The 27,613-nt window shown below is 41.8% G+C and overlaps 1 protein-coding gene across 2 annotated transcripts in view; it reads right to left on the bottom strand.

Moving 5' to 3' along the window:
- The window catches only part of GGA3 (golgi associated, gamma adaptin ear containing, ARF binding protein 3), a 45,837-nt gene extending 18,519 nt beyond the window's left edge, over positions 1 to 27,318 (bottom strand). Inside the window, exons 1-9 of one of the 2 annotated variants that reach the window (XM_070739942.1) lie at positions 27,209 to 27,318; positions 13,964 to 14,048; positions 12,504 to 12,579; positions 7,560 to 7,658; positions 6,870 to 6,993; positions 5,286 to 5,389; positions 2,733 to 2,813; positions 544 to 681; positions 293 to 374 (exon numbers count right to left, since the gene is read on the bottom strand). In XM_070739942.1, the coding sequence (XP_070596043.1) occupies positions 293 to 374; positions 544 to 681; positions 2,733 to 2,813; positions 5,286 to 5,389; positions 6,870 to 6,993; positions 7,560 to 7,658; positions 12,504 to 12,579; positions 13,964 to 14,048; positions 27,209 to 27,248 (829 nt within the window). In that variant the 5' untranslated portion in view covers positions 27,249 to 27,318. The remainder of the gene's footprint in view (positions 1 to 292; positions 375 to 543; positions 682 to 2,732; positions 2,814 to 5,285; positions 5,390 to 6,869; positions 6,994 to 7,559; positions 7,659 to 12,503; positions 12,580 to 13,963; positions 14,049 to 27,208) is intronic. The other variant, XM_070739943.1, reaches the window with a different exon arrangement.
- Between the last annotated feature and the right edge of the window lie 295 nt (positions 27,319 to 27,613).

Here is a 27,613-nt window from a genome sequence, read left to right as displayed (position 1 = left end):
ACTCAGGTTTCTTTAACCACTCTTTCAGTTGTGCCTCTTTCTTAAGACGATTCCTTCTACCATTGCAATTTCACTACATTAGAGGAAGTATAAAGAGAGTGTGCAGCTTCAGGTTTCCTGCTTTCTAATGTAAGGACCCCTCCAAAATGTTTATCTCTCGTAAAACTCCAGAGATGTTTAAAACGAAGGAGGAGTTTCCCAGTGGAGCCTGGGGCTGTTTGGTCAGTTACGGGGGTGGGGTTGTAGGGGGGAACAGTCATTCCTTTTCCTGCAAACAAACAGTCCCAGTTACCCAAAGTGTTGTCATTATCTTCTGTTTCACTGGCAAGCTTGAATAATGTCCGCCTCTTGGTTTCACATCTGTCATAGAGCTCCTGTGTGCAGAAAGGAGAAGAGAAAAAAATTAAGACACACACACATACACATACACGATATTCATATGTATCCATGGAGTGAGTTAAGTGTTTGAGACACTGAGTGATGCCGGCAGCTCTCTCACATGACAAGAGCTAGCTATTGTATGAGGAAAAGATTGATACCAACCTTCATAAGCTCTTTATCGGCCTCGGAAGAGTCTTCTTTGCTGTAGTGGATCAACATCTCATTCAACAATTTCACATTGTTGTTCACCTCCTCCAAAGTATGCATGCGCTTTGTTACTTTCTGTATTCGCGCCTCATCCTTCAGTTTTGAAACAAAGAGCTAAAATTAAGTTTATTCTTTTCATTTCACCTTATAATTCAGAGCTGGCTGATTGAAGAGCTCAAGAGATCACATATTTCCCATGACAGTTTCTCAAATTCTGGCTACAAATTCTCGCTATTTGACATGGTTCTAAATAAAACTTTTAGGAATATTTTACGTAGATAGACAAATCTTAAAACAGATCATAAGAATCACTCTGTTCTCTTTTTTGGGGGGGAATAAAAGTCTTTTATTTTTATCCCTTTACATTCTCACATATTTATTATTTTATTTCTCATTTCATTCTTTTACAAAAGTTTTATACATATATTCTATATTTGTCTTATTGCTTGATTAGTTCAAGGTTGCTTTTCTACCATCCTCCCTTCCTATCTTATACAGCCCTTCCTTCTCTTTCTTCTTACCTTCCCTTCCTCTTTCTTTTTCTCAATCTACTCCCCCATCTATTTCTCCTCTTCTCTACTTCCTCTCTTCCCTTCTCCCCTTCTTTCTTCTTACTTCACTCTTCCCTGTAGTGTTCTTCTGCCACCTCTTCTTTTTTCTAAGTTTCCAAAAAATAAACTTTTCTTTCTAGTTAAACGTTTTTAACATGCTTGATTTGCCGCTGTTCTTCAGCTTCCTTATTTCCCCCCCACTTGCATTTTTGGGGATATTTAATAAGTAAAACAGACTTTTCCATCGCAAGTTGCAAATCACTCACTTTTCCTCCTGCGCGATCTTACTGAACCTGGCTCTCCTTCAGCTTAGCTCCACACCGTCGGCTAGGGCTTGCCAGTTTGGCGAGGGGAGATGCGGCTCCCCTCTACCCTCCTGGCTGTCACCCTTGGCTTCACCCCCCTCTATGGGAAGTGGGATTAGGTCCGAATTCGGACCCTCAGGTGCATACTGTTCGGAGCTGGTCGCAGAAGTCGCGGTCCCAGCTTCCGATCGCGCCGAAGGAGGAACCGGAAGTCCCAAGAATTACTCTGTTCATAGCAGTATATAAAACAGCAGAAAAAATTAGTTTTGATTGATCTGTCTAAATCAGTGTTTCCCAACCTTGGCAACTTGAAGATATCTGGACTTCAAGTCCCAGAATTCCACAGCCAGCGTTCGCTGGCTGGGGAATTCTGGGAGTTGAAGTCCAAATACCTTCAGGTTGCCAAGTTTGGGAAACACTGGTCTAAATCACGTTTAGTTATTTAAGCTAAGAATTTCGTCATAGAGCTAAGAGAAAGGAACGATAAATAAAGGAAAGGAGAAATACTATTCTACACAATATGCGGGTGTGGGGGGAGAGGAACCAAGGATAAAAGCAAGAAACTACATGATATTAATCAAGAGAGAATGTCATAACAAAAAGGAAAGGGAGAGTGGATATTTTGGCAAGGAAAATTCCATGCTGGCTGGGAATGAGTGTTGTAGTCCAACATATCTGCAGGGTACCAAGTTATGAAATAATGGCACAAATCATTGATTGAACTAATGGAAGCACATCTATCTTGTCACTTGGTAGTGGAAGTGGGGTTGCCACTGAGGATTCCTAGTGACTACCTAGATTAGACATCAGTTTCCTTAGCAAGATTTTTGAAAGTAGTTTGAATCCTTCCTGCAGATGAGAGTGATTGGCTTGTGGTCACCCAACTAGCTTTGTGTAGAATTAGAACTTGCAATCTCCTAGCCTGGCAACTTAATCACTACACCAAACTGGCTCTCTGTTATATGATACAGACATTAGTAAAGAAGTGAGCCAGTGAACCAAAGATAATAGAACCTATTAACTCTCTAATTTAAGAGTTGGGAGGCTCAGTGGAGTTACAAATCATTGACTAGCGTCTCTTATTTGTTACACAGCCTCCTGATATTATTTCACACAGAGTTAAGAACTTGGTGATAAGGAAAACAAAAATCTTTTTACTAGAGGGTCAGCACATTTAATTTTCTATAAACTAATGGCCTGGGTTAAAAAGTTTCTAAGATATGTGAATCTGTAAAACAAATTCCAAGCAATTATCACCTCCACAGTATTATGAAGTGCTCAGTCTCACCTCTTTCACCATAGATTTAATAAGCTTGTTTGCTTCTTGTAAATCTTCTGGGTTTTTGCTTTTCAAGAGTTTAGCTAAAAGCTGCAAGAAGGAAAAGATAAGTAAATAAAATCACTGGCTCATCTGATGCATATTTGAAGCATCAAATTCTGACTTTTGGCATTCTGATCTCAACCTTCTGGAATACTGTTTGGGATGAAATGTGACCTATAATCACAACAGCAAAACCTACTGAACTTGTTGGAATGTATCTACGCTCTTTAATAAAAAGAACATCTAAGTATTCAGAGTCAGCCCCGGAGTTGACACAGCCACTTCTGGGTTGCCATAATTTCTGAAGAATGTTAGGTCTAGAGACCTGGAACTATAACAAGTAAACAAAGGCAAGATTTTGCTAGCAGGAAAAAGACGCTTGCAACTTTTAATGAGTCTAACTTTTGAATTCCACATATTTTTATTGGGCTGTCCAATTGTACTCAACTTTGGAATTGTCTTTAATAAAAACCAAGCTAAAAAACGAGAAACCTATTTTGGCCGAGTGGTTAGAAAGTACAGTTGTACTGCAGGCTAACTCACTGTTCACTCCAGAAGTTCTATTCTGACCAGCTCAAGGTTGACTTAGCCTTCCATCCTTTGGTAAATGAGGTTGGTATAATGAAGACCCAGATTGTTGGGGGCAATATACTGACACTGTCAACCACTCAGAGAGTGCTCTGAAGCACTATGAAGCAGTATATACCGTGTTTCCCCGAAAAGAATACATGTCCCCATATTAAGGATAATCAGGTTTTTCAGTGCATGCACTGAAATAAGTTCCCCCGCCCTCCAAATAAGCCTACCCAACTGTTTTCCGGGGAAAGGGGGGGTGGCATTCTAGGAGCTGCTCTTTTTGCAGCGGGAACTCTTTAGGCCGGGAGAGAGAGCAAGCAAGCGAGAGACGGGTGCACGACCGCATGGGACTGGCTTAGCTCCTCTGGACTCTGCCTCCAGTGGAGTTTTGAAACATGCCACTGCGTGTAAGAAAGCGGTGAGGCAGGGATTGAGGCTCACTGCTTCTTCCTCGCAAGCAGGAGCACATTTGAAAATGCCACCGGAAGCAGAGCCCACAGGAGCCAAGCCAGTCCCGCGCGGTGTGCGTGCACCCATCTCTCTCTCTCTCTCTCTCTGTGAGCTACAAGTCCCAGGTAGGATGTGTGTTTGCATTCCTTTCCATGCAGACAAAAGCAAAACCAATGGAAGTCTTTTTCTATCTACCCCAAAATTCGGGTTCTGTGGCTTCTAAATCCCAGCGGGCAGCAGCCACTATGTGAGTGTGCTTCCTGCTCTATGGTGATAACTGGAGCTGGAATTGGAACTGGAACTAAACAGACTGGCTGAGGTACACCACGGAGCTGCCATATTTCAGTAAGATGTATAAATTAAATAATTAAATTAAATTAAATTAAATTAAATTAAATTAAATTAAATTAAATTAAATTATTAAATTAAATTAAATTAAATTAAATTTTATATTAAATTAAATTTTATATTAAATTAAATTAAATTTTAAATTAAATTTTAAATTAAATTTTAAATTAAATTTTAAATTAAATTTTAAATTAAATTAAATTTTAAATTAAATTTTAAATTAAATTTTAAATTAAATTAAATTAAATTAAATTAAATTAAATTAAATTATGCAGCCTGGCCCACCTCTGGCACCCCAAAAATAAGCCTCCCCCCCAAGAATAAGGCCAAGTCCATATGTCGGAGTTAAAAAAAAATATAAGACCCTGTCTTATTTTGGGGGAAACACGGCAAATCCAAGTGCTATTGCTAATGAATTAAATAAATAGACTAGAGTAGTGCAAAATGTGTAGATGACCTTTTAATGAGTCGGCTCAGCCACTTCCACATTTTCCTTCTCTAAAACAAAAATAATCATATTCATAGTACATAGTACATTAGGTTGTCTGGCATACTAGGATGCCACACAATCGAAGGCATTTAATTCAACACTAAATGTAGAGGATGACCAAATTAAAACATTCTCTACACCCAAAAAGAAATAGAGAAATTATCCATAAATAGGGAAAACCATGCTACCTTGTTCAGAACAAAAGTAAGATTTATTATCACATAACAGGTCAGAATTTATGAGCACTTCACCTGAGTGGGGTTTCCTTACACTTAAAAATGAAATTCTTAATGTCCCTATGCTCAGAACAAGCAAGATCAGGAAGCACGACATTTTGTAGTATCTGCAATTGCTTCCAAAAATCAGAGTTGTTGTGCTACAACATTCATGGGAAATAAGACACAGTCACTCTTGAATATTTTTAAAGCTGCAGATGGAGAGGGAGCAGGAAAGCTTCTAAATCCCAGGTTTACATTTTCTATCCCAGTGTATCTCAACCTTGGCTACTTGTAAAATGTGTGGACTTTAATTCCCAGAATATCCCAGCCAGCCATTAAATGGCGGCCAAGGTTGAAAAAAACACTGCTCTATTCTACGAAAAGCAGCCCAATGGAAATTGCCTGTGCACATTATTATAGCTGAGGCTTCAAGTTTACCTTGGATTTCTCTTCATCATCAAACACGGGGTTCTTGGGACGAGATGGCGGAGAGGGAATAAGGGTTTTCTCCATGGGAATAACAGGATCAGACAAGACAATCCCTGAAAGCAAACAGAAAGCAACAGGAATGTTATACCAAGGTCTCCGAAAGGCTTGACTCTGCTTCTCTCTTTCTACCCCCTGCTTTTGAATAATAGTAGCCACATCACCTCCAGAGGGATTTGTGTATTTGAATCTTTGCAACTCATCATCAAGCAGGATTTCTGCTGTAATACAGTTTTCCCTAAACGAGCTTCCTGCCAGCTGTGTGAATTGCAAACCTGAGAACCGATTGTTTTCCCACTTCATTTTTACCAACAATACAAGGTGGTGAACATATCCAACACATCTTCTTCCTCCTATTTTCTCCACAACTGCAACTCTGTGAGGTGGACTCGGCTGAGAGAGAGAGACTAGCCCAAAAGTCACCCAGTTGGCTCTTATGGCTAGGGCAACACCTGAACTCATAGCCTCCTGCTTTCTAGCCTGGCTAGAAAGTTGAAATGTAGATAGTTGAAATCTACAAACTGGAAGAGGTTCAGATTGGGAAAATCTGATACAGGCCACCCTTCCTTAACCTCATGGTATCTGGTTGGTACAACTAGCACTTTCTGACTCATCTGACCCACAATGTTATTAAGGAATGATAAGAGCTGTAAATCTACATATCCGAAGAGTAGTAATTTGGGGATGGTTGAATTAGATTAAGCATGCTTCATTTAGCTTGGTTATTTTGTATGTCATCTGATCTAAAACTCCCAAGAAGCTTTACATTAAAATGGCAAAATTGTAATTAGTAACCAGTATGTGGATTGGCTGTTAACACTATCAGAACTGCATCATGATAGCAATGGGAACTCCAGAACATTTTGTGGAGGGAAGGTTTTCTTTACTATTCTATAACATAAAAGCTCCTAAGTATATAATGTATAACTGTGTAGGAAGTTAGCACCCACCCCCTCTCCTAGAATAATGAAATATTCTAGGAAATATTAGAAAGGCAGAATATTATACCTGGATGAGAAAAGGAGAAACATGCTCTTGGAAAGCAGCCCCCACTTTTGCTAATAGCCCCAGAAAGGGTGGGGCAGCTTATCTACAACACAAAAGACATGGCCCTCAGGACATTATCATGGCGCGCGGGGGGGGTGGGGTGTTGGGGGTGTTACATCACCCAGCAAAATTTAACCAAGTTTAAGACTCAAGACACTACAAAGTTACCCCTGCACGGCCCCATGGGAGTCTGACAACCAATCAGAATAATTTCTTTCACAGAAATAGAAAACTCCAAGGCAGGGCCCAAGGGTGGGTATAAATCTCTCTATGCTTCTCTCTCATTACCTCAAAACCGTGGGGTCAAGTTCACCATTAAACTATCTTTCCAAGCAGTCTTCATGTTTTCAGTGTCTTTCTTCCCACTTGGAACTGAAGCTAGACAGACATTTCTTCCAACAACTGTATAATCCTGTTATTACATTATTACAAAATTCTATCAAGTACAAAAGGAGGAAAAAAAAGGCAATACAGGCAACAATTCTCTACCTTGTCTTTTCAACATGTAGTAGGCGTCTTTGATTTTGGACTCATCTGGCAGAGCAACTGTCCAGCTGTACAGCAGTTCAATTATTTTGGTTTTGACCTTTTCTGACACTCTGTCTCCCAAGTACTGCAAGAATGCCCAAGAAGGTAAAAGATTTCAGTTTTTCTGCCCCCGAATGAAAGAATCATTTCTGAACTATAAAATCTCTTTAACTACATTACAAATGATTTTTTTTGGCTAATTTTCAGATGCAGTAGCTTAAGAAACTGTACATCAATAAATCATATATTTGTTTTGGCAATTACTTAGCCAAAACAAATTTCTAAGAATAACTTCTGTCAACTGAGGACAGTGTGCGTGTGTATTTGTGTGTGTGTGTCAAAAGTAAGCATCACTAAATTCAATGGAATTCAATCCCAGGTTAAAACACATAGAACTGCAATGTAAAATTCTTTAATTATCTGAATTGCACATATCCTCCTTGAATGATTCCTATCTCTGCATTATTCCTCTACCTACAACTTGTGCCTTATATACTAAAAACAGCTTGAGTGGGGGGAAGCACCTTTAAAGTGTAGGTGCAATTCAATTATTTACAGCCTGATGCATCTTTGAAGGATGTACCTGAAAAAAACTGTGTTTGGGGATATGAACAATCCACATTCAAATACAAATACAGAACTAATACCAACCTTGGGAGATACAACTTTTATTAGCTCATTTAAAAAACGAAACTTTCCTATTTCACTATGAAACCTGTGCCCACAGTTCTTCATACAAGCTTCCAGCACCTACAAGTCAAGCAAAGAGACATGAGATAAGTATCAAGAATCAGGATGGGTCTAATTGGGGTGAAATTCAACATTTTTCTGTGGGTGTGGCTTGGTGGCCATGGTAAGGGAAGGATATTGCTCAATCTCCATTCCCACCCTACTCTGGGGCAAGCCAGAGGCAGTAGTTGCTGGTTCTCTGAACTACAATTTCTGCTACCGGTTCTCCAGAACCTGTCAGAACCTGCTGAATTTCATCCCTGGGTCTATTTGAAAGAAGCCCTCCAACTTATTTCCAAGAAATCCCAGGTTGCCTATGAAATCACCCAATGGTATTTATACCATCAAGGTTTCATGTTAGACAAAAGTGGCTAATGTTTTCTTCTGAAAATCCCATGCCTTCAGGGATAATCTGTTGGGGACCTCCTTGTGAAGAGGCCAAAGATAGTGCACATGGAAATATATTCTCCTTGCTAATAGCTTTCTTTCTTTCTTTCTTTCTTTCTTTCTTTCTTTCTTTCTTTCTTTCTTTCTTCTCTCTCTTTCTTCTTTCTTTCTTTGATTTGATTTGTATGCCGCCCCTCTCCGTAGACTTGGGGCGGCTCCCAACAATAAAACAATATACAACAAATCTAATAATTTAAAAGTCACTAAAAAAACCATTATTAAAAAGCAAAAACATACACACAAACATAACCATGCATAAACTGTATAGGCCCGGGGGAGATGTCTCAATTCCCCCATGCCTGATGGCAGAGGTGGGTTTTAAGGAGTTTATGAAAGGCAAGGAGGGTGGAGCAATTCTAATCTCCAGGGGGAGCTGGTTCCAGAGGGTTGGAGCCGCCACAGAGAAGGCTCTTCCCCTGGGTCCCGCCAAATGACATTGTTTAGTCGATGGGGCCCGGAGAAGGCCAACTCTGTGGGACCTAACCAGTCACTGAGATTCGTGCGGCAGAAGGCGGTCCCGGAGATATTCTGGTCCGATGCCATGAAGGGCTTTATAGGTCATGACCAACACTTTGAATTGTGACCGGAAACTGATCGGCAACCAATGCAGACTGCGGAGTGTTGGTGTAACATGGGCATACCTAGGGAAGCCCATGATTGCTCTCGCAGCTGCATTCTGCACGATCTGAAGTTTACAAACACTCTTCAAAGGTAGGCCCATGTAAATACATCAATAGCTTTTCCCACCTCTTCTAAATCTAACATTGACTTTTTTTCCTCCAAGCAGTAACTTGTTGAGAAGGCAGTGTGAAATGACATTTTGATATGGCCATAATAACTGCGCATGGATCTGTAAGAATTGAAGTGCCCAGAGAAATCCCCTTTTTATGAAAATCCGCTACCATTCTCTCAATTGTGGACACTAAAAGAGTTAATAATATTGATGGAGTACTATTAGATAACAGGGTGGAAGTAATCTAACTCCAAAGAATAGAGTAAGTAACCGTTCAGAGTTAATTTACTGGATCAGAAGGCTACTTTTTTATATTACTAAAGAAACAGTGATCCAACTTCACTGGCCTAGATAAGCATGTTATAAAACATAGCCCATAAGTGACACCATTCAGCCATATGAAATGAATAATAATAGATCCTTGGAACAAACTTCCAGCAGACGTGGTAGATAAATCCACAGTAACTGAACTTAAACATGCCTGGGATAAACATATATCTATTGTAAGATAAAATACAGGAAATAGTATAAGGGCAGACTAGATGGACCATGAGGTCTTTTTCTGCCATCAGTCTTCTATGTTTCTATGTTTCTAAGATACCAATTAGACATTATCAAAACATTTTAGTGCATTATATCTCAGGAAAACATGCATTTTACATCTGGAAGAACTGACTTCTGACTTTTCAGGTTATGCATTTAAGAAAGAGGACTGAATTCGTTGTCAGCCTGTAAGACTTAACAGATACCGTATTTTTTGGAGTATAAGATGCACCTCCCCTCCCCCCCAAAAGATGGTGAAAATCTGGCTGTGTCTTATATTCTGAATGTAGCCTCACTCACCCACTCTGTGCATCACACTTTCGCGTGATTCAAGATAGTGGGGGATCCTCACTTCCACGTGGAGACTGATTTTCGGGTGTTTTCTTCCCCGGCTCCCTGATGAAATTCGCAGAGCCAGGCGTCCTCATGAAAACATGGGGGTAGCGGTAACTGCTGCCACCACTGATCTCTCAGCGTGCGGAGACCAAAAAGGCAATGCTTGTTTTGGCAATCCGAGTCACCTGGAACTGGGAACCCAGTTACTCAGATTTGGTTTAAGGTGGTGCTGCTTTATGCCGCCCTCCTCCTCCAGCAAGTGAGAGGTGTGTCAGAAACAAGGCTGGGAAAGAGGGCATAGGTGGTTGAGATTACTGGGAGGAGGGTTAGGGTACAGCCCGAGGAACGAACCTTTTCGGGATGGTTTGGTGGGGGGTCTGCCCAGTGGCTTCGGCAAAAAAGCAATATGAGGAGCCGCTGCCACCTCTGTGCCCAGGAGCCAAGCCAAGCGGGAGCACGGAAAGCGAAACATCCATCCTTTCCAGGCACCGCTGCCTATTGGCCCAATTTCCCAGTGCAATTTTCACAGCCGTGTGCCGAGTTGGCCTTTTCCGGGCCCCATCGACAATGTCGTTTGGCAGGACCCAGGAGAAGAGCCTTCTCTGTGGCGGCCCTGACCCTCTGGAACCAGCTCCCCCCCAGATATCAGAGTTGCCCCCACCCTCCTTGCCTTTCGCAAGCTCCTCGTCAGGCATGGGGGAATTGAAATTTCCCTTCCCCCTAGGCTTATAGAATTTATACATGGTATGCTTGTATGTATGAGTGGTTTTTTAAATTGGGGTTTTTTAGATTGTTTTTAATATTAGATTTGTTTACATTGTCTTTTTATATTGTTGTTAGCCGCCCCGAGTCTTCGGAGAGGGGCGGCATACAAATCTAATAAATAAATAAAAGGCTGCAGAGACCGAAAATGTGATGCTTGTTTTTGGCAATCCCCAACACCTGGAAGAGCGTGTTTCAGGTGGCGGATCTGGCCAGGAGGAAAGAGGAGTCTGTGGAGAAGTAGGAGGCCTCATGTTTCTGCAATGTACAGTGGGGAATTGAGGAAGAAAGCATTTTCAGGTGGTAGCCCTGGCTGGAACTGGCCGCCGCCTGAAACGTGATGCACTTTTTTGGCCTCCGCACACCCCGTTTTTGTAATGAGGAGGAAAGTGTTTTCGGGCAGCAGACCCACAATCCCCTTCCTGATTCCAAAAATAGGGTGTGCAGAGGCAAAAAAAAGTGCATTGCGTTTCAGGCAGTGGCCGGTTCCAGCCAGCACTGCCATCTAAAAATGCTTCCCACCTCAGTCCGCGATGCACATCTCAGAACTGCATGCCCTCCGCTTCCTTGTTCACAGACTCACCTTCTCTTTCCTCTTGGGCTAGGAGCAGAAGCTGACCGGCCTCTGCCTGGGTCCTCTGGAGAAGGGGCAGGCAGAGCGGCTACCTGCCTCGCCTTACACCTCCTGCGCAGCGCCTGCTTCGCCACCGAGTCACGAACTCCGCACTTCCCTGGGCCACTCATTGGGTTTACAAGATGGCAGCGTTCAGGAGGACTGGAGTATTGCGTCTCTGTTGGACCTTGCTGCAAGAAAGCCAGGCTTTCAACGCCTATGGCTATAGGTAGAAAGGCGGGGGAATCGCGGGAGTGGAGCCTTCATTGCCAACTCCCTCTTCTGTCCCCACGAAAATTATCCCCCACCCCACTCACTCCAGTTAAATGATAGGGTTTGTTGTAAAAAGATCTGTTCTGCTCGTTATCAAAATCTGAGTGGAAGTGAGCACACTGCTGATTCTGATGGGGGTAGGCAAAGGTAGAATTTATTTTTTCCTTGTTTTCCTCCCCCAAAACTAAGGTGCATCTTATACTCAGGTATGTCTTACACTCCGAAAAGTTTTTGAGGCGATCCTTTCCTAGCTAATGCCAATTAAGTCAATGACTTTAGACCCAGGGTGAAATTTTACCAGCTCGGCCTTGTATGGGTGTACTGATAGCGGTGGCAGCGCATGGTTCGGAGAACTGGTAGTGGCGATAGTGCGAGGCTCCACCCACCCACCTGGATGTCGCCATTTTCTTTTTTTAACTCTCTGCGCATGTGCAAAGCATTCTGAGATTGAAAAAGTGCATGCATGACTGGAGAGCAGGCCAAAAAGCTCGTGGGTGGAGCGCGTTCTTCCGAACCAGTAGGGAAGGTAAGTAGATTTCATCGCTGTTTTAGACATAACTACAATTGTATACTGCTCAAAAAAATAAAGGGAACACTCCTAGATCCTAGATCTGAATGAATGAAATATTGTCATTGAATACTTAATTCTGTACAAAGCTGAATGTGCACAACAGCATGTGAAATTGATTGTCAATCAGTGTTGCTTCCTAAGTGGACAGTTTGATTTCACAGAAGTTTGATTTACTTGGAGTTATATTGCGTTGTTTAAGTGTTCCCTTTATTTTTTTGAGCAGTTTATATTCTTTACTTCAAAATCATAAACAGTAAAAACCTATTGTAAGCAAGATGTTAAGGCAAACATAGTCTAATCCTATACATTTCCTCATAAGCGAAGCCAGCTTGGAAATCTCTGTTCCATAGTTAAAAAGCTGGAGAGAAATACAATAAGAAAAATAATCTAAAGTTTGCCACAGAAGAGGCTTATGATTCAATTCAATTCAATTTATTAGATTTGTATGCCGCCCCTCTCCGAAGACTCAATGAGACAATTTTCCTTAATTTAAATAACTACTTGTAGCACCATTGATAATTCTACTTCATGACAATAATAATTTGCATGCAAATCCAGAATTTCAAAAGAGAGTTAAGGAAGACCTACTGTCAAGGCCTGGACTGCCTCCCATTCCTGTGGTGACTGGATTTTATGAGCCAGCAATCTAACAGCAATCTGTGGACTGAAATAAACAGGTTACTAATTTAAATAGCATTCCCCAAGTACCTGGTCACCTACAGAGAAAGATAGGAGACCATTGTTCTTTGTCCCTGAAAAAAAAATTATCTCAAATTTGAGAGAAGACAGAAGAGAAAGAGTACTAAGATTAAAGTGCAACAATCTGTGATTTTGTTCAGATACTTCTGTTTATTCACACTAAGGCTTGGGAAATACAGAATAATAGAAAACATTTCATTTTCCTAGCTAGCCCTGCAATATGCAGCAATCTCATTTTCAGAGTACTATTTTTAAATACAAATGTAAAATCTCATTTCAGAGGGGGAAAAGAAAGCTGGAAATGCCAAGATTTATGATGCAAAAATAACAAAGGGATCATTGGTATGTCATCTTCTCAACCTCGTGTAGATTTATAAAAGGACAGTCCAAACAAGGCCTCCAAATTCTCTACCAAGGTTGTGTTTAGTGCAAAGAAAAGGTAGCATCTTAGACCAACCCAAGGCAAACTTTTTAAGGACTGGAGAAAGCTGTTTTAACACCCTTCATTTCCTCAACATTGGAAAGATAACATTTTCCACTCATTCCAACTGCTACCATTTATTACATTTATCGACCGAAATCTATTTCCCCCCTAGAAACATTCAAATCCCACATGCCCATTAACGAATAACGGCAGTAGTTTGAGGAGGAAACAGTTGAAACGAGCAACTAACATACTTCATATTCCAAAAGCTGTTCTGATTTCAGAATTGGAAATGAAATGAAATGTTTTTAAGTTTATCCCTGGAGTTAAAATCAGCCACCAGCCATATTAATTGGGGTGCTTTGTCATCCTACATCCTATAAAAAAATATCCCCTATAGTTTTCATGTTTGAGAGATGCTCTTCGACTTACAACCACAATTGGGACTGGAATTTCTATTGTTAATAAGCAAAGTGATTATTAAAGGACTTTTGCCTGTTCTCACAACCATTTCTGCCACGGTTGTTAAGCAAATCACATCAGTTGTTAAACAAATCTGGCTCCTCCCATTGACTCTGCTTGTCAGAAGCCGGCTGAGAAAGACACAAATGGTGATCATAGGAGCCCAGAATTCTGCAACCGTCATATATGCCAATTGCCATGCACCCAATTTTGACCACGTGACCATGGTGTGCTACAGCAGCTTTAAGTATAAGGGCAGGTCATCAATCACTTTTCTAGCTTTGAATGATTGCTAAATTAATGGTTGTAAGTCGATGATTACCTCTATTAATATCTATCAAAATCCAAGTATTGCTTATCGCATGAACTGTATTACACTAAGGATCAAATCCTGCAGCTTTCCCAAAAAATTCCTTTTTCAATAAAACCTCGTGATGCAGTCTGGAGAGTTTTGGATACGAACCCTTCAAGTTCTTTGTTGATCTGATCACAGAAGCCAATAATGTACTCCCAATCTTCCTGTCTATTCAAGGGGTTGGTGGCTTTGTCTGGTTACAAAAGAAAAAGAAAAGGTGTTAATGGTTTTTAAAAAAAATCATCTCTGACCTGAAGAGGTTGGTGAGTAATATGCTAGTACTGTACACTTATTTCCCATTCTCCTTCAGAAAGGCTTTGGTGTAAAACCAAAAACCAAATAGCATAGTGACCAAGAACCTGTGATACTAGCTCCAAATCCATGGTAATCATGAAAACTTACTGGGCGACCCTGTGCCTGTCTTTTAGTCCAAACTATCAATCACAAAAACTAAAAAGGGATGTTATGCATAGCCTCTTGAGCTTCTAGAGCAGCGATGATGAAATGTGGCACGCAGAGCCATATCTGCTGGCATGCGAGCCGTTGCCCTAGCTCAGCTCCAACATACATGTGTGTGCTGGCCAGCTGATTTTTGGCTCACACAGAGGCTCTGGGAGGGTGTTTTTGGCTTCCAGAGAGCATCCAGGGGGATGGGGGAGGGCGTTTTTACCCTTCCCCGGCTCCGGGAAAGTCTTTGGAGCCTGGAGAGGGCAAAACACAAGCCTACTGGACCCACCTGAAGTTGGGAAACAGGCCGTTTCCGGCCCCCAGAGGGCTTTCAGGGGCCGGGGGAAGGTGTTTACGCCCTTCCCAGGCATTGAATTGTGGGTGTGGACACTCACGCATGCACAATAGTGTTTGCCCACGCTCTTTTGGCACCTGAGGAAAAAAAGGTTTGCCATCACTGTTCTAGAGCAAGGGTACCCAAGAGTAGTGGGTTCTAAAACCCTTACTACTGGTTTGTTTGTGTGCATGACAGTTCTGCACGTGTGCAGAAACATCCCGAGCAAATGGGCGGAGCCTCCCACCGCCGGCACTACAGGTTTTTAGAACCAGGCCAAACTGGGAGCAACTCACCACTAGTCCCCAAGCCCCGATCCATGGAGCAACACCAGTCCATGGCCTGCCAGAAACTAGGCTGCACAAAGAAGCAAAGCCCAACCGATGGGATGCAGGCAGCATGCAAAACCACCACCCCTCCAGTACGTGGAAATTACCCCTCTCTACGGAACTGGTGCCCGAAAGGTTGAGGGCTGCTGTTCCAGAGGAAAGGCATGATATAAATATAATAAATACATGGAAATAGTGAATCAGCTACCCGAATCAGCTTACGCTGCTGATTTACAAGTTGTTCCCCGTTGCCCAAACACCTGCGGATGTGCAACTGATTGCTTCATTTTCTTCCCACAAAAGCAAACTGGTTGGGCATCAACATGCATGAAGAGACTGCCACCGTAGCACCCAAGGCGGTGATGCAAGCTCTTCAGAAGATACCACCGCGTCAAATATTTGGAAATGAAGTGATTCACACTGATTTCCATATGTCTTAAAGCACTTTTCTTTCAGGGCTTTACACAATATTCAACAGCATTTGTCACAACACACACATACATCCACCTACAAAAAATATTTGCAAGAAATCATTTCCCCAAAACATCATTCTCTGAGATATATAGAAAGTGTTCTGTCGGGCTCTCTGGTAGAATCCTCCCAAAAATTCACAAATACAAATTTCAGACACACACACGTTTGAAAATTCAAAACAATGTTCTTTATAATGAAAAGTCACTTAAACCAAGCCCTCTTTTGGTATAGCAAAGAGCACTTGTCTCCAAACAAACTGGTAATTTGTACAAGTCCCTTATCAGTTCTGTGATACATAGCTTGCAGCTGTGGGGCAATTCACAGTCCTTCTTCTTTCACAAAGTGAAACACACTTTGCTCTGGTTTAGTTTCAAAGCGGGGAAAAATCAGCACACAAAAGGTCAAAGTCAGTAAAGCAGTCACTAAACACAACAATCATATAATCCTCCACAATGGCCAAACCCACCTGCTGCTATTTATAGCAGCCTCACTAATCACCACAGCCCCACCCAACCACAGGTGGCCTCATTTTCTTTGATAATAATCTCTCAGTTGTTGTTGCCTATGCATCGCTCTCTTCATGCGTGGCTGTATCATTAACTCCTGTTCTGAATCCAAGGAGGAGCTAGATAATTGATCTCCTTCTGAGCTGTCTGCCACACTCTCCTCCTCCCTGTCACTCATGTCTTCTTGGTCAGAGGAGCCTTCATCAGCAGATTCCACGGGGGGAGGGGGCAAAACAGGCCTGCAGCATGTGGATGTCTCCCCCACATCCACAGTCCTTGGGGCAGAAGCTGGGCCAGAGCTAACCACAACAGAAAGCTAGTTGGAAATGGTTTGAGATAATTTGAGCTATGTGTGTACAGAGGAAGGGGGTGGGGGAAATAACACCAGGTGCTTCCATGATGATTTTTATTCTGTCACACCTGGCAGCTGAGGGGAATCAATACATCTATTAAAATGTTTCCTGGAGACAGACAGCCTTTCTGCCCTACCTCATTTTCTCTCCTCCCCCTCACCCCCCCAGTAATTTTATTTTATTTTTCTTTAAATGAATGCTGGATGAATGCTGGAATGTTGTAAAACAAAGCACTAACCTCCAGCATAACCTGGGTTTTCAATGACTCCAAGCAAACCTCCAGAAGCACTTTTACAAAATAAAACTGTGGGTGGCTACAGCCCAGGATTTTGATAGAAATGCCATGGTAGGATCAATGTTGAGAGAACGCAATACAAACAACAGTCTCAAAATGGGTGAACAGTGCAGGCAGGCGGTAGGGAAAGCAAGTAGGATGCTTGGTTGCATAGCTAGAGGTATAACAAGCAGGAAGAGGGAGATTATGATCCCGCTATATAGAGCGCTGGTGAGACCACATTTGGAATACTGTTTTCAGTTCAGGAGACCTCACCTACAAAAAAGATATTGACAAAATTGAATGGGTCCAAAGACGGGCTACAAGAATGGTGGAAGGTCTTAATCATAAAACGTATCAGGAAAGACTTAATGAACTCAATCTGTGTAGTCTGGAGGACAGAAGGAAAAGGGGGGACATGATCGAAACATTTAAATATGTTAAAGGGTTAAATAAGGTCCAGGAGGGAAGTGTTTTTAATAGGAAAGTGAACACAAGAACAAGGGGACACAATCTGAAGTTAGTTGGGGGAAAGATCAAAAGCAACGTGAGAAAATATTATTTTACTGAAAGAGTAGTAGATCCTTGGAACAAACTTCCAGCAGAGGTGGTAGATAAATCCACAGTAACTGAATTTAAACATGCCTGGGATAAACATATATCCATCCTAAGATAAAATACAGGAAATAGTATAAGGGCAGACTAGATGGACCATGAGGTCTTTTTCTGCCGTCAGACTTCTATGTTTCTATGTTTCTAACCTCCAGCATAACCTGAGTTTTCAATGACTCCAAGCAAACCTCCAGAAGCACTTTTGCAAAATAAAACTGTGGGTGGCTACAGCCCAGAATTTTGATAGAAATGCCGTGGTAGGATCAATGTTGAGAGAACGCATACAAACAACACCTTCAGAATTGTATACGTGACCATGGACTTTCAAAAAATTAGGGGCTCCTAGTGTGTAGCATAATAAAAAGTGGAGTAGGAGCAACATCAATACAGACAGGATATCCCACCTGAAATTAATTAATTAATTAATTAAATTGATGGTGACTGGCTGGTGACATGCCACTACAGAATCATATGCTTAATGCACTTACGTTATGTGAATGTCATCATACTGGCATTGAGTCAATCAATTGGGGTAAGCTAAATATTTTGTAAAAAATAAATATACGAAGTAAAAATCCTGGATCCAGGCAATCGGCTGCTTGCTTAAATAGAAGCCTGGCTGAATGAATAAGACACGCGTTAGACATGCCACTACAAGATCATATGCTTAACGTAATTTTTAACATCACCCAACCCGGCACAGAAGCTCAAGAAATCTCTATGACGTGTGGATTTTAAAAGAGGCTTGGAAAACATCTGAAGCTATGTAGCTGCAGGGCCCATCAGGGATAAAACATATCCAATTACTTTGGCAGGAAGAGTAATCAATCTCTTGGTGAGATTTGCTAAAATCCAGAAAATCTCCATGTTGTTTTTAAACAGATTCCAGTCGGGAGGGATCTTTTGGAACACTCCAAGGTCCCTTTATCATAAGAGTTTAGCCTTGGCCTGCAGAAACTTTATCTACTACTGGTACTTCATTTTTTCTATCCTGAATAATATCCTTCAGACAGTATCAACTTGTCCTATAAACCTTGAGAACTCATAGGACATAAGAAGTCCATTATGTACCAAAAAAGGGAAAAGTTAGTCATCACAAACCTTATGTTACTGTGGGTAAACCAAGAAATATTTAATATTTTAAGCAAATTATAATGCAGATACCTGTGATTAAAAGGTGCCTTCCTAAATTACAAAAAGGATGACTGAGCAGTAGTCAACCCTAAATTTGAAATATAATTGACATTTTGTGTTCAAATGCAGAAAACCTGCAATAAAAAGAAACCAATTCTAAGCAACTGTGGTTTCAAAAGACAATTGGCACTGAAAACCAGACCATGAATGCAGAACAGAGACGTACTGTATCAAGTCTGCAGAATGTGATCACTGGGTAGGAGAAATTGAGTTAATTCATAAGGCAGGGCTTTTATTCCAGAGGGAGACGAAAACAGAAGAGAGGGATTTAGGAGCTGTGGGTCGAAGGACAGTGTCTGAGGAAAACTTCAAATCCTAGTCCTAGAAAATCTCCATCTGTCAAAGTGAGAGTTTTATGAGTATACATTTAATGCAGGTAAAGCAAGGATTTGACAGCCCACAGTTATTTTGTGCTATTAAAAGAATCTCATTATAAACCATGTTAACTGGTTTAAATACAGTGGTACCTCAAGATACGAACCCCTCGTCTTACGAACAACTCGTGATACGAACCCGGGGTTCAGAAAAATTTTGCCTCTTCTTATGAACTTTTTTCGAGTTACGAACCGGCGTTTGGAGACTGCTGGGAAGCCGCGCGGCTGTTTTAAAAGGTGACAGCCGGGCGGCGGGGCTTCCCAGAAGCCTCCCGAACGCCGGTTCGTAACTCGAACAAAGTTCGTAAGAAGAGGCAAAATTTTGCTGAACCCCGGGTTCGGTTCGGGAGGTTGCTGGGAAGCCCCGCAGGCCGGCTGCGACCTTTTAAAACAGCCGCGCCGCTTCCCAGCTGTCTCCCGAAGCCGAACGCAGAAGTTCGGCTTTAGCGTTCGGCTTCAGGAGACAGCTGGGAAGCGGCGCAGGTGTTTTAAAAGGTCGCAGCCGGCCTGGGGGGCTTCCCAGCACCCCCCGAACCCCGAACCCGGGTTCGGGGGGGTGCTGGCAAGCCCCCCAGGCCGGCTGTCACCTTTTAAAACAGCCGCGCGGCTTCCCAGCAGTCGCCGAAAGCCGTTTTTTTGTGGGGGGGGTTTTGGTTGCACGGATTAATTGACTTTACATTGTTTCCTATGGGAAACAATGTTTCATCTTACGAACCTTTCGTCTTACGAACCTCCTCCTTGCACCAATTAAGTTCGTATCATGAGGTATTACTGTAGTTACATTTAGTTCAAATCTTATTTAAACATTAACAAAGCTATGTTGTTCAATATCTTCTCTCAAATCCACCTATTTATATTGTCTCATATATATCATGAAATACAGGAGAAAAAAATAATTAAAACACCATGAAAGAATTTGATGATGGCAGCAAAAGACACAGATTGTTTGGAGATTAAATTTTAAGCCCGAAGAACAAAATGATAATAAGGGGAAAAAAACAGCCATGAGAAAAACATATATAATCCTGGGTCAAGAGAATAATTGCGAATGAAATGAATATTAACTGGATGCACACACACACAAAACCAAACAGATATCATGTCTATGCCAGAAAAACAATTTAAAGGGACCACAATTTTTTTTACTTCTTTTTCCTCTTCATTTCCTTATTTATTTTAAAACTTCAATATTAGAACATGGATGCAATGAATCTAAAAGTGTTTTTGTTTTAGAAATACAAAAGTGTTTCCACACAGTCCTTCCAAACAACTTTGTTTAGTGGTCACAGTAAGAGTTTTTTGGATGTGTAACAATATCATCTACATCAGTGGTTCTCAACCTGGGGGTCGGGACCCCTTTGGAGGTCGAATGACCATTCACAGGGGTCACCTAAGACTATGGGGAAAGACAAATTTCCCATGGTGTTGGGAACTAAAGTTTCTATTCTGGCGCCTTGGAACCTATTTTTACAATCCGACCAATCAGGCGTTTACAGTGGGAGTGTCTCTTTAACCTTCCTGCCAATCAGCTTAAAGGTCTATTGGGAGAATTGGCGCTAGACTTATGGTTGGGGGGTCAACACAATATGAAGAACTATATTAAGGGGTTGCGGCATTAGAAAGGTTGAGAACCACTGAACATGTTTTCTGAACCGGAAGACAGGACAAAACAACTATGTTCAGTTATACCAGTGCTTCTCAAATAGTGGGATGGGCCTCCCTGGGAGGGCACGGAGCGATGTCAGGGGAGCACATGACCCTCGGGGAACATGCTTTTTATTTTGCCACAGAGTAGGGTTTTTTTGCACCGAATAATAGCACACAGCACAGAGTAGGAGACATGAAGTGCACCTTAAAGAGACACCGTGGAAAAATATTTAAGAAGAATGAAAAGAAAGGAGGAGCGAGACAGAGATAATGACACAAACGTAAGTCTCCCAAAAGCTAAAACAAGAAAATATGACGAAGCATATCGTATATAGTGCTTGGTTTCACTGTGACTGTGGTGGGAGACGAGGAAAGACCGGTATGTTGACTGTGTCAAAAAATGTGGGCAGTGGACAGCATGAAACCAACTAAATTAAGGCCTCACTCAAACACATTACACCCAATCACGCTGATAAGCCGCTTCAGTTTTTTTCAGTAAAAACGTTCCAAATACAGTGTTCCCTCAATTTTCGCGGGTTCGAACTTCGCGAAAAGTCTATACCATGGTTTTTCAAAAATATTAATTAAAAAACACTTCACAGATTTCCCCCTATACCACGGTTTTTCCCGCCTGATGACATCATATGTCATCGCCAAATTTATGTCTGCCTTTAACAAATACTTTTTTAAAATAAACTTTAATAAATAAACATGGTAATAATCTAAATGGTTGCTAAGGGAATGGGAAATTGCAATTTAGGGGTTTAAAGTGTTAAGGGAAGGCTTGTCATACTGTTCATAGCCAAAAATAGTGAATTTACTTCCGCATCTCTACTTCGCGGAAATTTGACTTTCACGAGCGGTCGAAAATTGAGGGAACACTGTATTGCAAGCAATCATCCCAACAAAGAGTTGGGACATGTTTACTTCTTTCTGGGGGGCACATAACAGAAAATAATTGAGAAGCACTGAGTTATACAAAGAGAAGCTCCAGTACATAGGAAACAGTTCTGCTGAAAATACTGGACAGCGTTGAAAATGACTTGAGAAAGACTGTGTTTGGTGAATAGAACTCTTTCATAACATTAAAACATGGCTCCTTCTCTCTTCTTATTTCATTCCCTGTGAGGCTACTGATTTCTCCTTTCCCATTTCCATCCAGTTTAGTTTCCCCTCCTCCCATCTTTCTCTTGCCAATGCAGCAACTGTTCACCCCATTTCCATTCTGCTTTTTTCCCTTCTTCTGCTGGAAAAGAGGAGGAAAATGTGGGCATGTGTCTTATGTCACAGTGGTTTGTGGGTGAGAGGCAGAATATTTGATGTTAGGAGATTTTATTAATTTTATGGGGTACATTATTTTATAAGCAATTAATTTTAATCAGACATTCTGTTTTTGTCACAGCCATAGCTTTTTTTTGGAATGTTGTTTCCGACACAGAGAAAGTGTGAGCCACAATTCAAGATTGGTTTAAATTAAAGGAACTATGGTAAGGCAGAGAAACTGGGCATCTTTATACACATTTTCTTTCCCTCTCCCTTTAATCTTTGACGTTAGTAATTATTTTCTAGTTATTAGTTTAGAAGGTAGATGCAAGGAATAAGGAATGCCAAAGGAAATTATGTAATCATTTTAGTTAAAATAATTTAGTTATCAAAAATGAAGTTATGACAATATGGGAAACAGTCATTCGCTTTTAATCTAGTGAATTCCTATTCCAATTACAACCAAAAATTATTTGCCAGTAATTAGAAATCGAAATAAGGGACACTGTTAAAAAAATGAAATATTTAAGGCAAGCAACACAGACCTGCAGCAGTAAAAGAACAATTATGTTCAGATGTTATCTTCATCTGTATTGGACTCTGACATTAAGTATTTTCTTAATAAAATATGAACAATATATTTGTGATGTTTATTTGTGATAATTGGTTCACATATATACATCATAACACTTTAGAGTATGCAAAGTATTAACACCTATTTCTATGTTTGACCTGAACTAAAAAAGTCTTGCAAGCTGCTATTTAAAGTCCCACTTTAGGCATGGAAGTCAGTTGAGTACCTGGTCAGTTACACTCTCTCAACCCAACTCACTTGACAGGATTGTTGTTGTGAGATAAACAGAAAGAAGTGTAAAGCATGTTTGCTGCCTTGAGTTATTTATAAAAAAACAGGTAGTCCTCAACTTACAACAGACTTACAAAGTTACAATGGCATTGAAAAAAGTGACTTATGACAGTTTTCACTGCAGCATTCCCATGATCAAAATTCAGATGCTTGGCGACTGCTACATATTTATGATGCTTGTAGTGTCTCGAGATCATATTAATACAGTGGTACCTCTACTTACGAACTTAATTCGTTCCGTGACCAGGTTCTTAAGTAGAAAAGCTTGTAAGAGGAAACAATTTTTCCCATAGGAATCAATGTAAAAGCAAATAATGTGTGCGATTGGGGAAACAACAGGGAGGGTGAAGGCCCTGTTTCCTCCCAGGAGATTCCTAGACAGGCCCCATAGAAGCTTCTCCCTGCCTTTTCTGGCCCTGTTTCCTCCCAGGAGATTGCTAGAGAGGCCCCATGGATGCTTCTCCCCACCATTTCCGGCCCTGTTTCCTCCCAGGAGATTGCTAGAGAGGCCCCATGGAGGCTTCCCCCTGCCTTTTCCGGTTACAGTTTTGGAGGCTTGGGTTTATAAGTGGAAAATGGCTCTTGAGAAGAGGCAAAAAAATCTTGAACACCCGTTTCTTATCTAGAAAAGTTTGTAAGTAGAGGCGTTCTTAGGTAGAGGTATCACTGTAATAGCTTTTGTGACCTTCTGAGAAGCAAAGTCTACAGGGAAGTCAGATTCACTTAACAACCATGGTAGCAACTGCCAAGATTTCCTTAACAACTATGTCATGAAAGGTTGTAAAATGAGGCAAAACTCACTTAACAAATGTCTCACTTAGCAACATACATTTTGGGCTCAATTGTGGTTGTTAGCTGAGGTCTACCTATGATAAAGGTGGGGTTAAAATAAAAGAAATATAAGAGGAAAGAGAGGGACTGGTGTAGGAACTAGAAGTTTTTAAAAAAAAAATCAAGTAGAGTTTTTTCAAATTTATTCTTTCTTCCTATCAAAATGAATGGAAGTTAATTTTCTATGCCAACTCAAAGCAAGTCAGAGCTGCTCCAATAAATGATAATGATGTTCCAGTATCTGCCTCCTGAGGCCTACCCAATAAAGGAATTTCATCTTAATTGCTCTACCAGTTACCCATGACTCAATATATAAAAGGAGTGATAAGGAATATTGGCTAAGGCTGAACAATGTAAATTCATGCCTTCCAACCCAATTTTTACAATACATTTGCTATGCAGCCTTAAAAATGATAAAGCAGTTTTTGAGTTAAGAATGCCAATTTGGGGAACACTTGGACAAAACTATGCAGGGTTTTCTTCTTGGCAACAATACAAAACCAGTTTGCAATTGCTTTTTTCTCACAATTGTCTAACTTACAGCTTTATTATTCTCTGGTGATTTGATCTCCCATTCAAGCATTAACCGGCAAACAATTATCTCTCAGCATCAGACTTCTGTCTGCTATATGAGAATAACAGCATTAATCTTTTTTCACTTTGACATAATGTATGTGAAGCATTTGGAGGAAACTAAGGACATACCACATGCAAGCAATGCATGTCGAAGTCTACCAAGCAACACCATCTACAAGATTAATAACAGTAAGACTATCAATCATGGGGAGTAACAATTGAAAAAGGTGCTGTCATATGTGGTATTACTTGTTGGTTTTGCACCAGTAGCTATCGGTACCGTAACAAATAGAATGCTGAACCAGATTGACTTTTGGTCAGACTAACCAAAGCTTTTGGATTCTTAAACCTCTCATCCATTTGTTCCCCATCCTTATGCCATTTCTACAATTTAAAATATGCCTGGAAGAATGATGTAATATGAATATGTGCTGAACAGGTATTCAGTCATAACTGACTCTAGGGCAGTGATGGTGAACCTTTTTTTCCTCAGATGGCGAAAGAGCGTGTGCACACACTATTGTGCCTGCATCAGTGCCCACACTCACAATTCAATGCCCAGGGAGGGCAAAAACAGCTTCCCCCGTCCCCCAGAAGCCCTTTGGAGGCCCAAAATAGCCTGTTTTCCAATCTCTGGTGGGCCCAGTAGGCTCGTGTTTCACCCTCCCCAGGCTCCAAAGGCTTTCCTGGAGCTGAGGGAGGGTAAAAATACCCCCCCATCCTCCTGGAGGCTCTCTGGAAGCCAAAATCACCCTCCCAGAGCCTCCGTGTGAGCCAAAAATCATCTGGCCAGCACACACATGCACATTGGAGATGAGCTAAGACAATGGCTCAGGTGCCAGCAGATACGGCTCCACGTGTCACTTGTGGCACCCATGCCATAGGTTCGCCATCACTACTCTAGGGTGTGATGCTTGGCCACACCTTCCGTTTCTTGCCAAAATAGCAGCATTGTCCTTAGACATTCTCTGTGGCCAGCATGGCTATACATCAAAGGCATATGGAACACAGTTATCTTCCCACCAAAGTGGTACCTATTAATCTATTTTCATCTGCATGCTTTTGAAGTGCTAGATGGGCAGGAGCTGGGGTAGGAATGGGAGCTCACCTTGTTGTGAAGCACTTAGGTTTCAAACCCAGGCTGTCAGTTTTCCAGCTGACAAGCTCAATGTCTTTAACTGCTGAGCCATTGTGCCCCTTCTATGCTAAACAATAAAATAATTTACTTAGGAAACTTGCAAATGCAAACTCATAGAAAATTCAAGCAAAATATTATAGTTATTTAACAGAAATGCATATAGAATATTTTACTTTCCCCCTCTTGAAAAACAAATCACTTCTTAATGATGCCAAATTGCAGGAGCCTTCAACTACTGCCAATGTAATTCAGGTTTTTTTTAACTGAGCATCTATATTGTATATTGAAATCTATCTATCTTCCCTACTTTATTGCAACAGGCAAAATGTAACACCTCATTGGCAGTTCAATGTAGAAAGAGGGGGGAAAGGATTTTTTCTCCAGTAGCATTTAAAAACTTTACAACATATTGTACTCTGAAAAGAGCCAGATAGGAAATTACAAAACTAGAAAATTGCAACACGGCCAAAATCAGTATTAGTGAATAACTTACAAATAAGTGAATGGAAAGAGGATAGTAGAAATAAAGTGTATATTTCAGGAAATGGGAACATTGTATAAGTGAAGGGGGTGAAGTGATTTGGGTATATTCTGAAGTAAATGAATTAAAAACAGTACTGTAAAAATACAGGTAGTTCTTGATTTACAACCATTTGAAGTTATGATGGTGCTGAACAAAGGGACGTATGACTGGTTCTCAAAGCTCCAGACGCTGCAGAACCCCACAGTCACATGAACAAAACTGAAGGGCTTGGCAACCAGGTTGCACCTATGACTGGTTACAAAACCCTGTGGTCACATGAATGCCATTTGCAACCTTCCCTGCTACCTTTTCTACAAGCAAAGTCAATGGGGGAAACTGGCCGGAAAGATCACAAGCCTTTCTCAAGGTTTCTCTCTGATTCTCATGCAAGCACTCCTAACACAGGCAAGACACTCTATACTTCCCACCTAATGACCCACACTACTGGAGCTATCATAACACTCAGGATAGCTTGCAATGTCGTCTCTAAATGATGGGGGTCACATGATGACCACATTGCTTTACAACCACATTTATTTATTATTTATTTATTTATTTGATTTATATGTCGCCCAACTCCCTAAGGACTCTGGGTGGCTTACAGAAAAAAAAGACATTAATTTTTAAAAACTCATTAGAACTATGCATATTTTTTGTGGTTGGACCAAGATGATACCTCATTTGATCAACAGCCCCAGGCTTGCTGGAAAAGCCAGATCTTTACAGTTTTCTGGAAGGCCAGCAAATTGGGGGCAGTATGAATCTCTGGGGGTAGCTGGTTCCAAAGAGCTGGAGCCGCCACAAAGAAGGCCCTTCTTTGTGACCCCGCCAGCCGACACTGTTTAACTGATGGCACCTGGAGAAGGCCAACTCTGTGGGCCCTTGTCGGTCGCTGGGAGCTATGTGGCATCACTTAGCAGTGGCAATTCCGGTCCTAATAGAAGTCCTAATTTGAGAATTGCACAAATCTGTCCTAAAGGATAAGCTCTACTGGTCCAAATCATGACAGTTGATCTAATTTGTAACCCACGCAATATTATCATAATTTGCATACCGCCAAAGAAGTAAATTACACTTTGTCCCAGAGAAGAGGAAGTGTTCCATTTATTAAGAGCATTCCTGGCAGCTACAAAACAACAACCAACACACCAGCTCTGGATCAGAAGGAACCAAAAGGTCGGGTTGCAAGAGGCCACTGGCCTAAAACATGAAAAGCCAAGGTGGGCGGAGGTAAATGACAACCAGCCGAGCTCTCCGTGGGCTTTCTTTCGTCCACCTGATGAACCCTTGGAGGCAACAGAACATTGATTTTCAACCCGATCCTGCCGTCGTTTCCACTCCCCGCTTCCCCGATGCTCAGCCGATGGGGGTCAAAGCCAGCAGGCTCTGTCGCCCTCCTCCACCCGCTCAGACTTCCCCTCCAGGGCTGGTCATGATCCCCCGACTCGCCTTCCTCTCCGAGCGCTGCAAACGCTTCCCCTGCCTTTCGCCCGCCCGCCACCCATTCCTAACGCGCCTTCCTCCCAAGGCAAAGTGAGACTCCTGCCACTTCGCCCCCCCCCCCCCTCCGCCCCACTTGCACGGCGGCAGGAAAGAGGGCAAGGGTTACTCACTCAGCCAGGACTCCAAGCTTTCCCCTTCCGCCTCCGCCATGTTGCCGGCTGGCTCGGAGACTCCGCCCCCCTCCGATCAGGTTGCGCCACGGCTGCGCCGAGCCTACAAGGCGTCGCCTTAACCTTCGAAAGATTTATGTGTGGGGGAGAGCGGGATAGAGGAGAAGGTCCGCGTCTCGTCCTTTGGCAGCGGCCTCTGGCGGCGGGCGTTGGTCACTACCACTTTTTCTGTGACCGGGTTATCATTATTCTTGCTAGGATTGATATTCCCGCATCGCCGGTTCACCTTTTCAAGTTCGTCGGGTGTGGTTGAGGGGGGGGGGGAGTATTCTGCCTTAAAAAAAAGCAGAAAGATTTCCCCTTAAATCCCTGCTTCCACCCTTGGCAAATGAGACCCCAAAGCTG

The sequence above is a fragment of the Erythrolamprus reginae genome, chromosome 2, assembly GCF_031021105.1.
Source record: "Erythrolamprus reginae isolate rEryReg1 chromosome 2, rEryReg1.hap1, whole genome shotgun sequence".
NCBI lineage: Eukaryota > Metazoa > Chordata > Lepidosauria > Squamata > Dipsadidae > Erythrolamprus > Erythrolamprus reginae.
The sequence above is the reverse complement of the archived record's forward strand: the minus strand, read 5'-3'. Positions and strand labels throughout refer to the sequence as shown.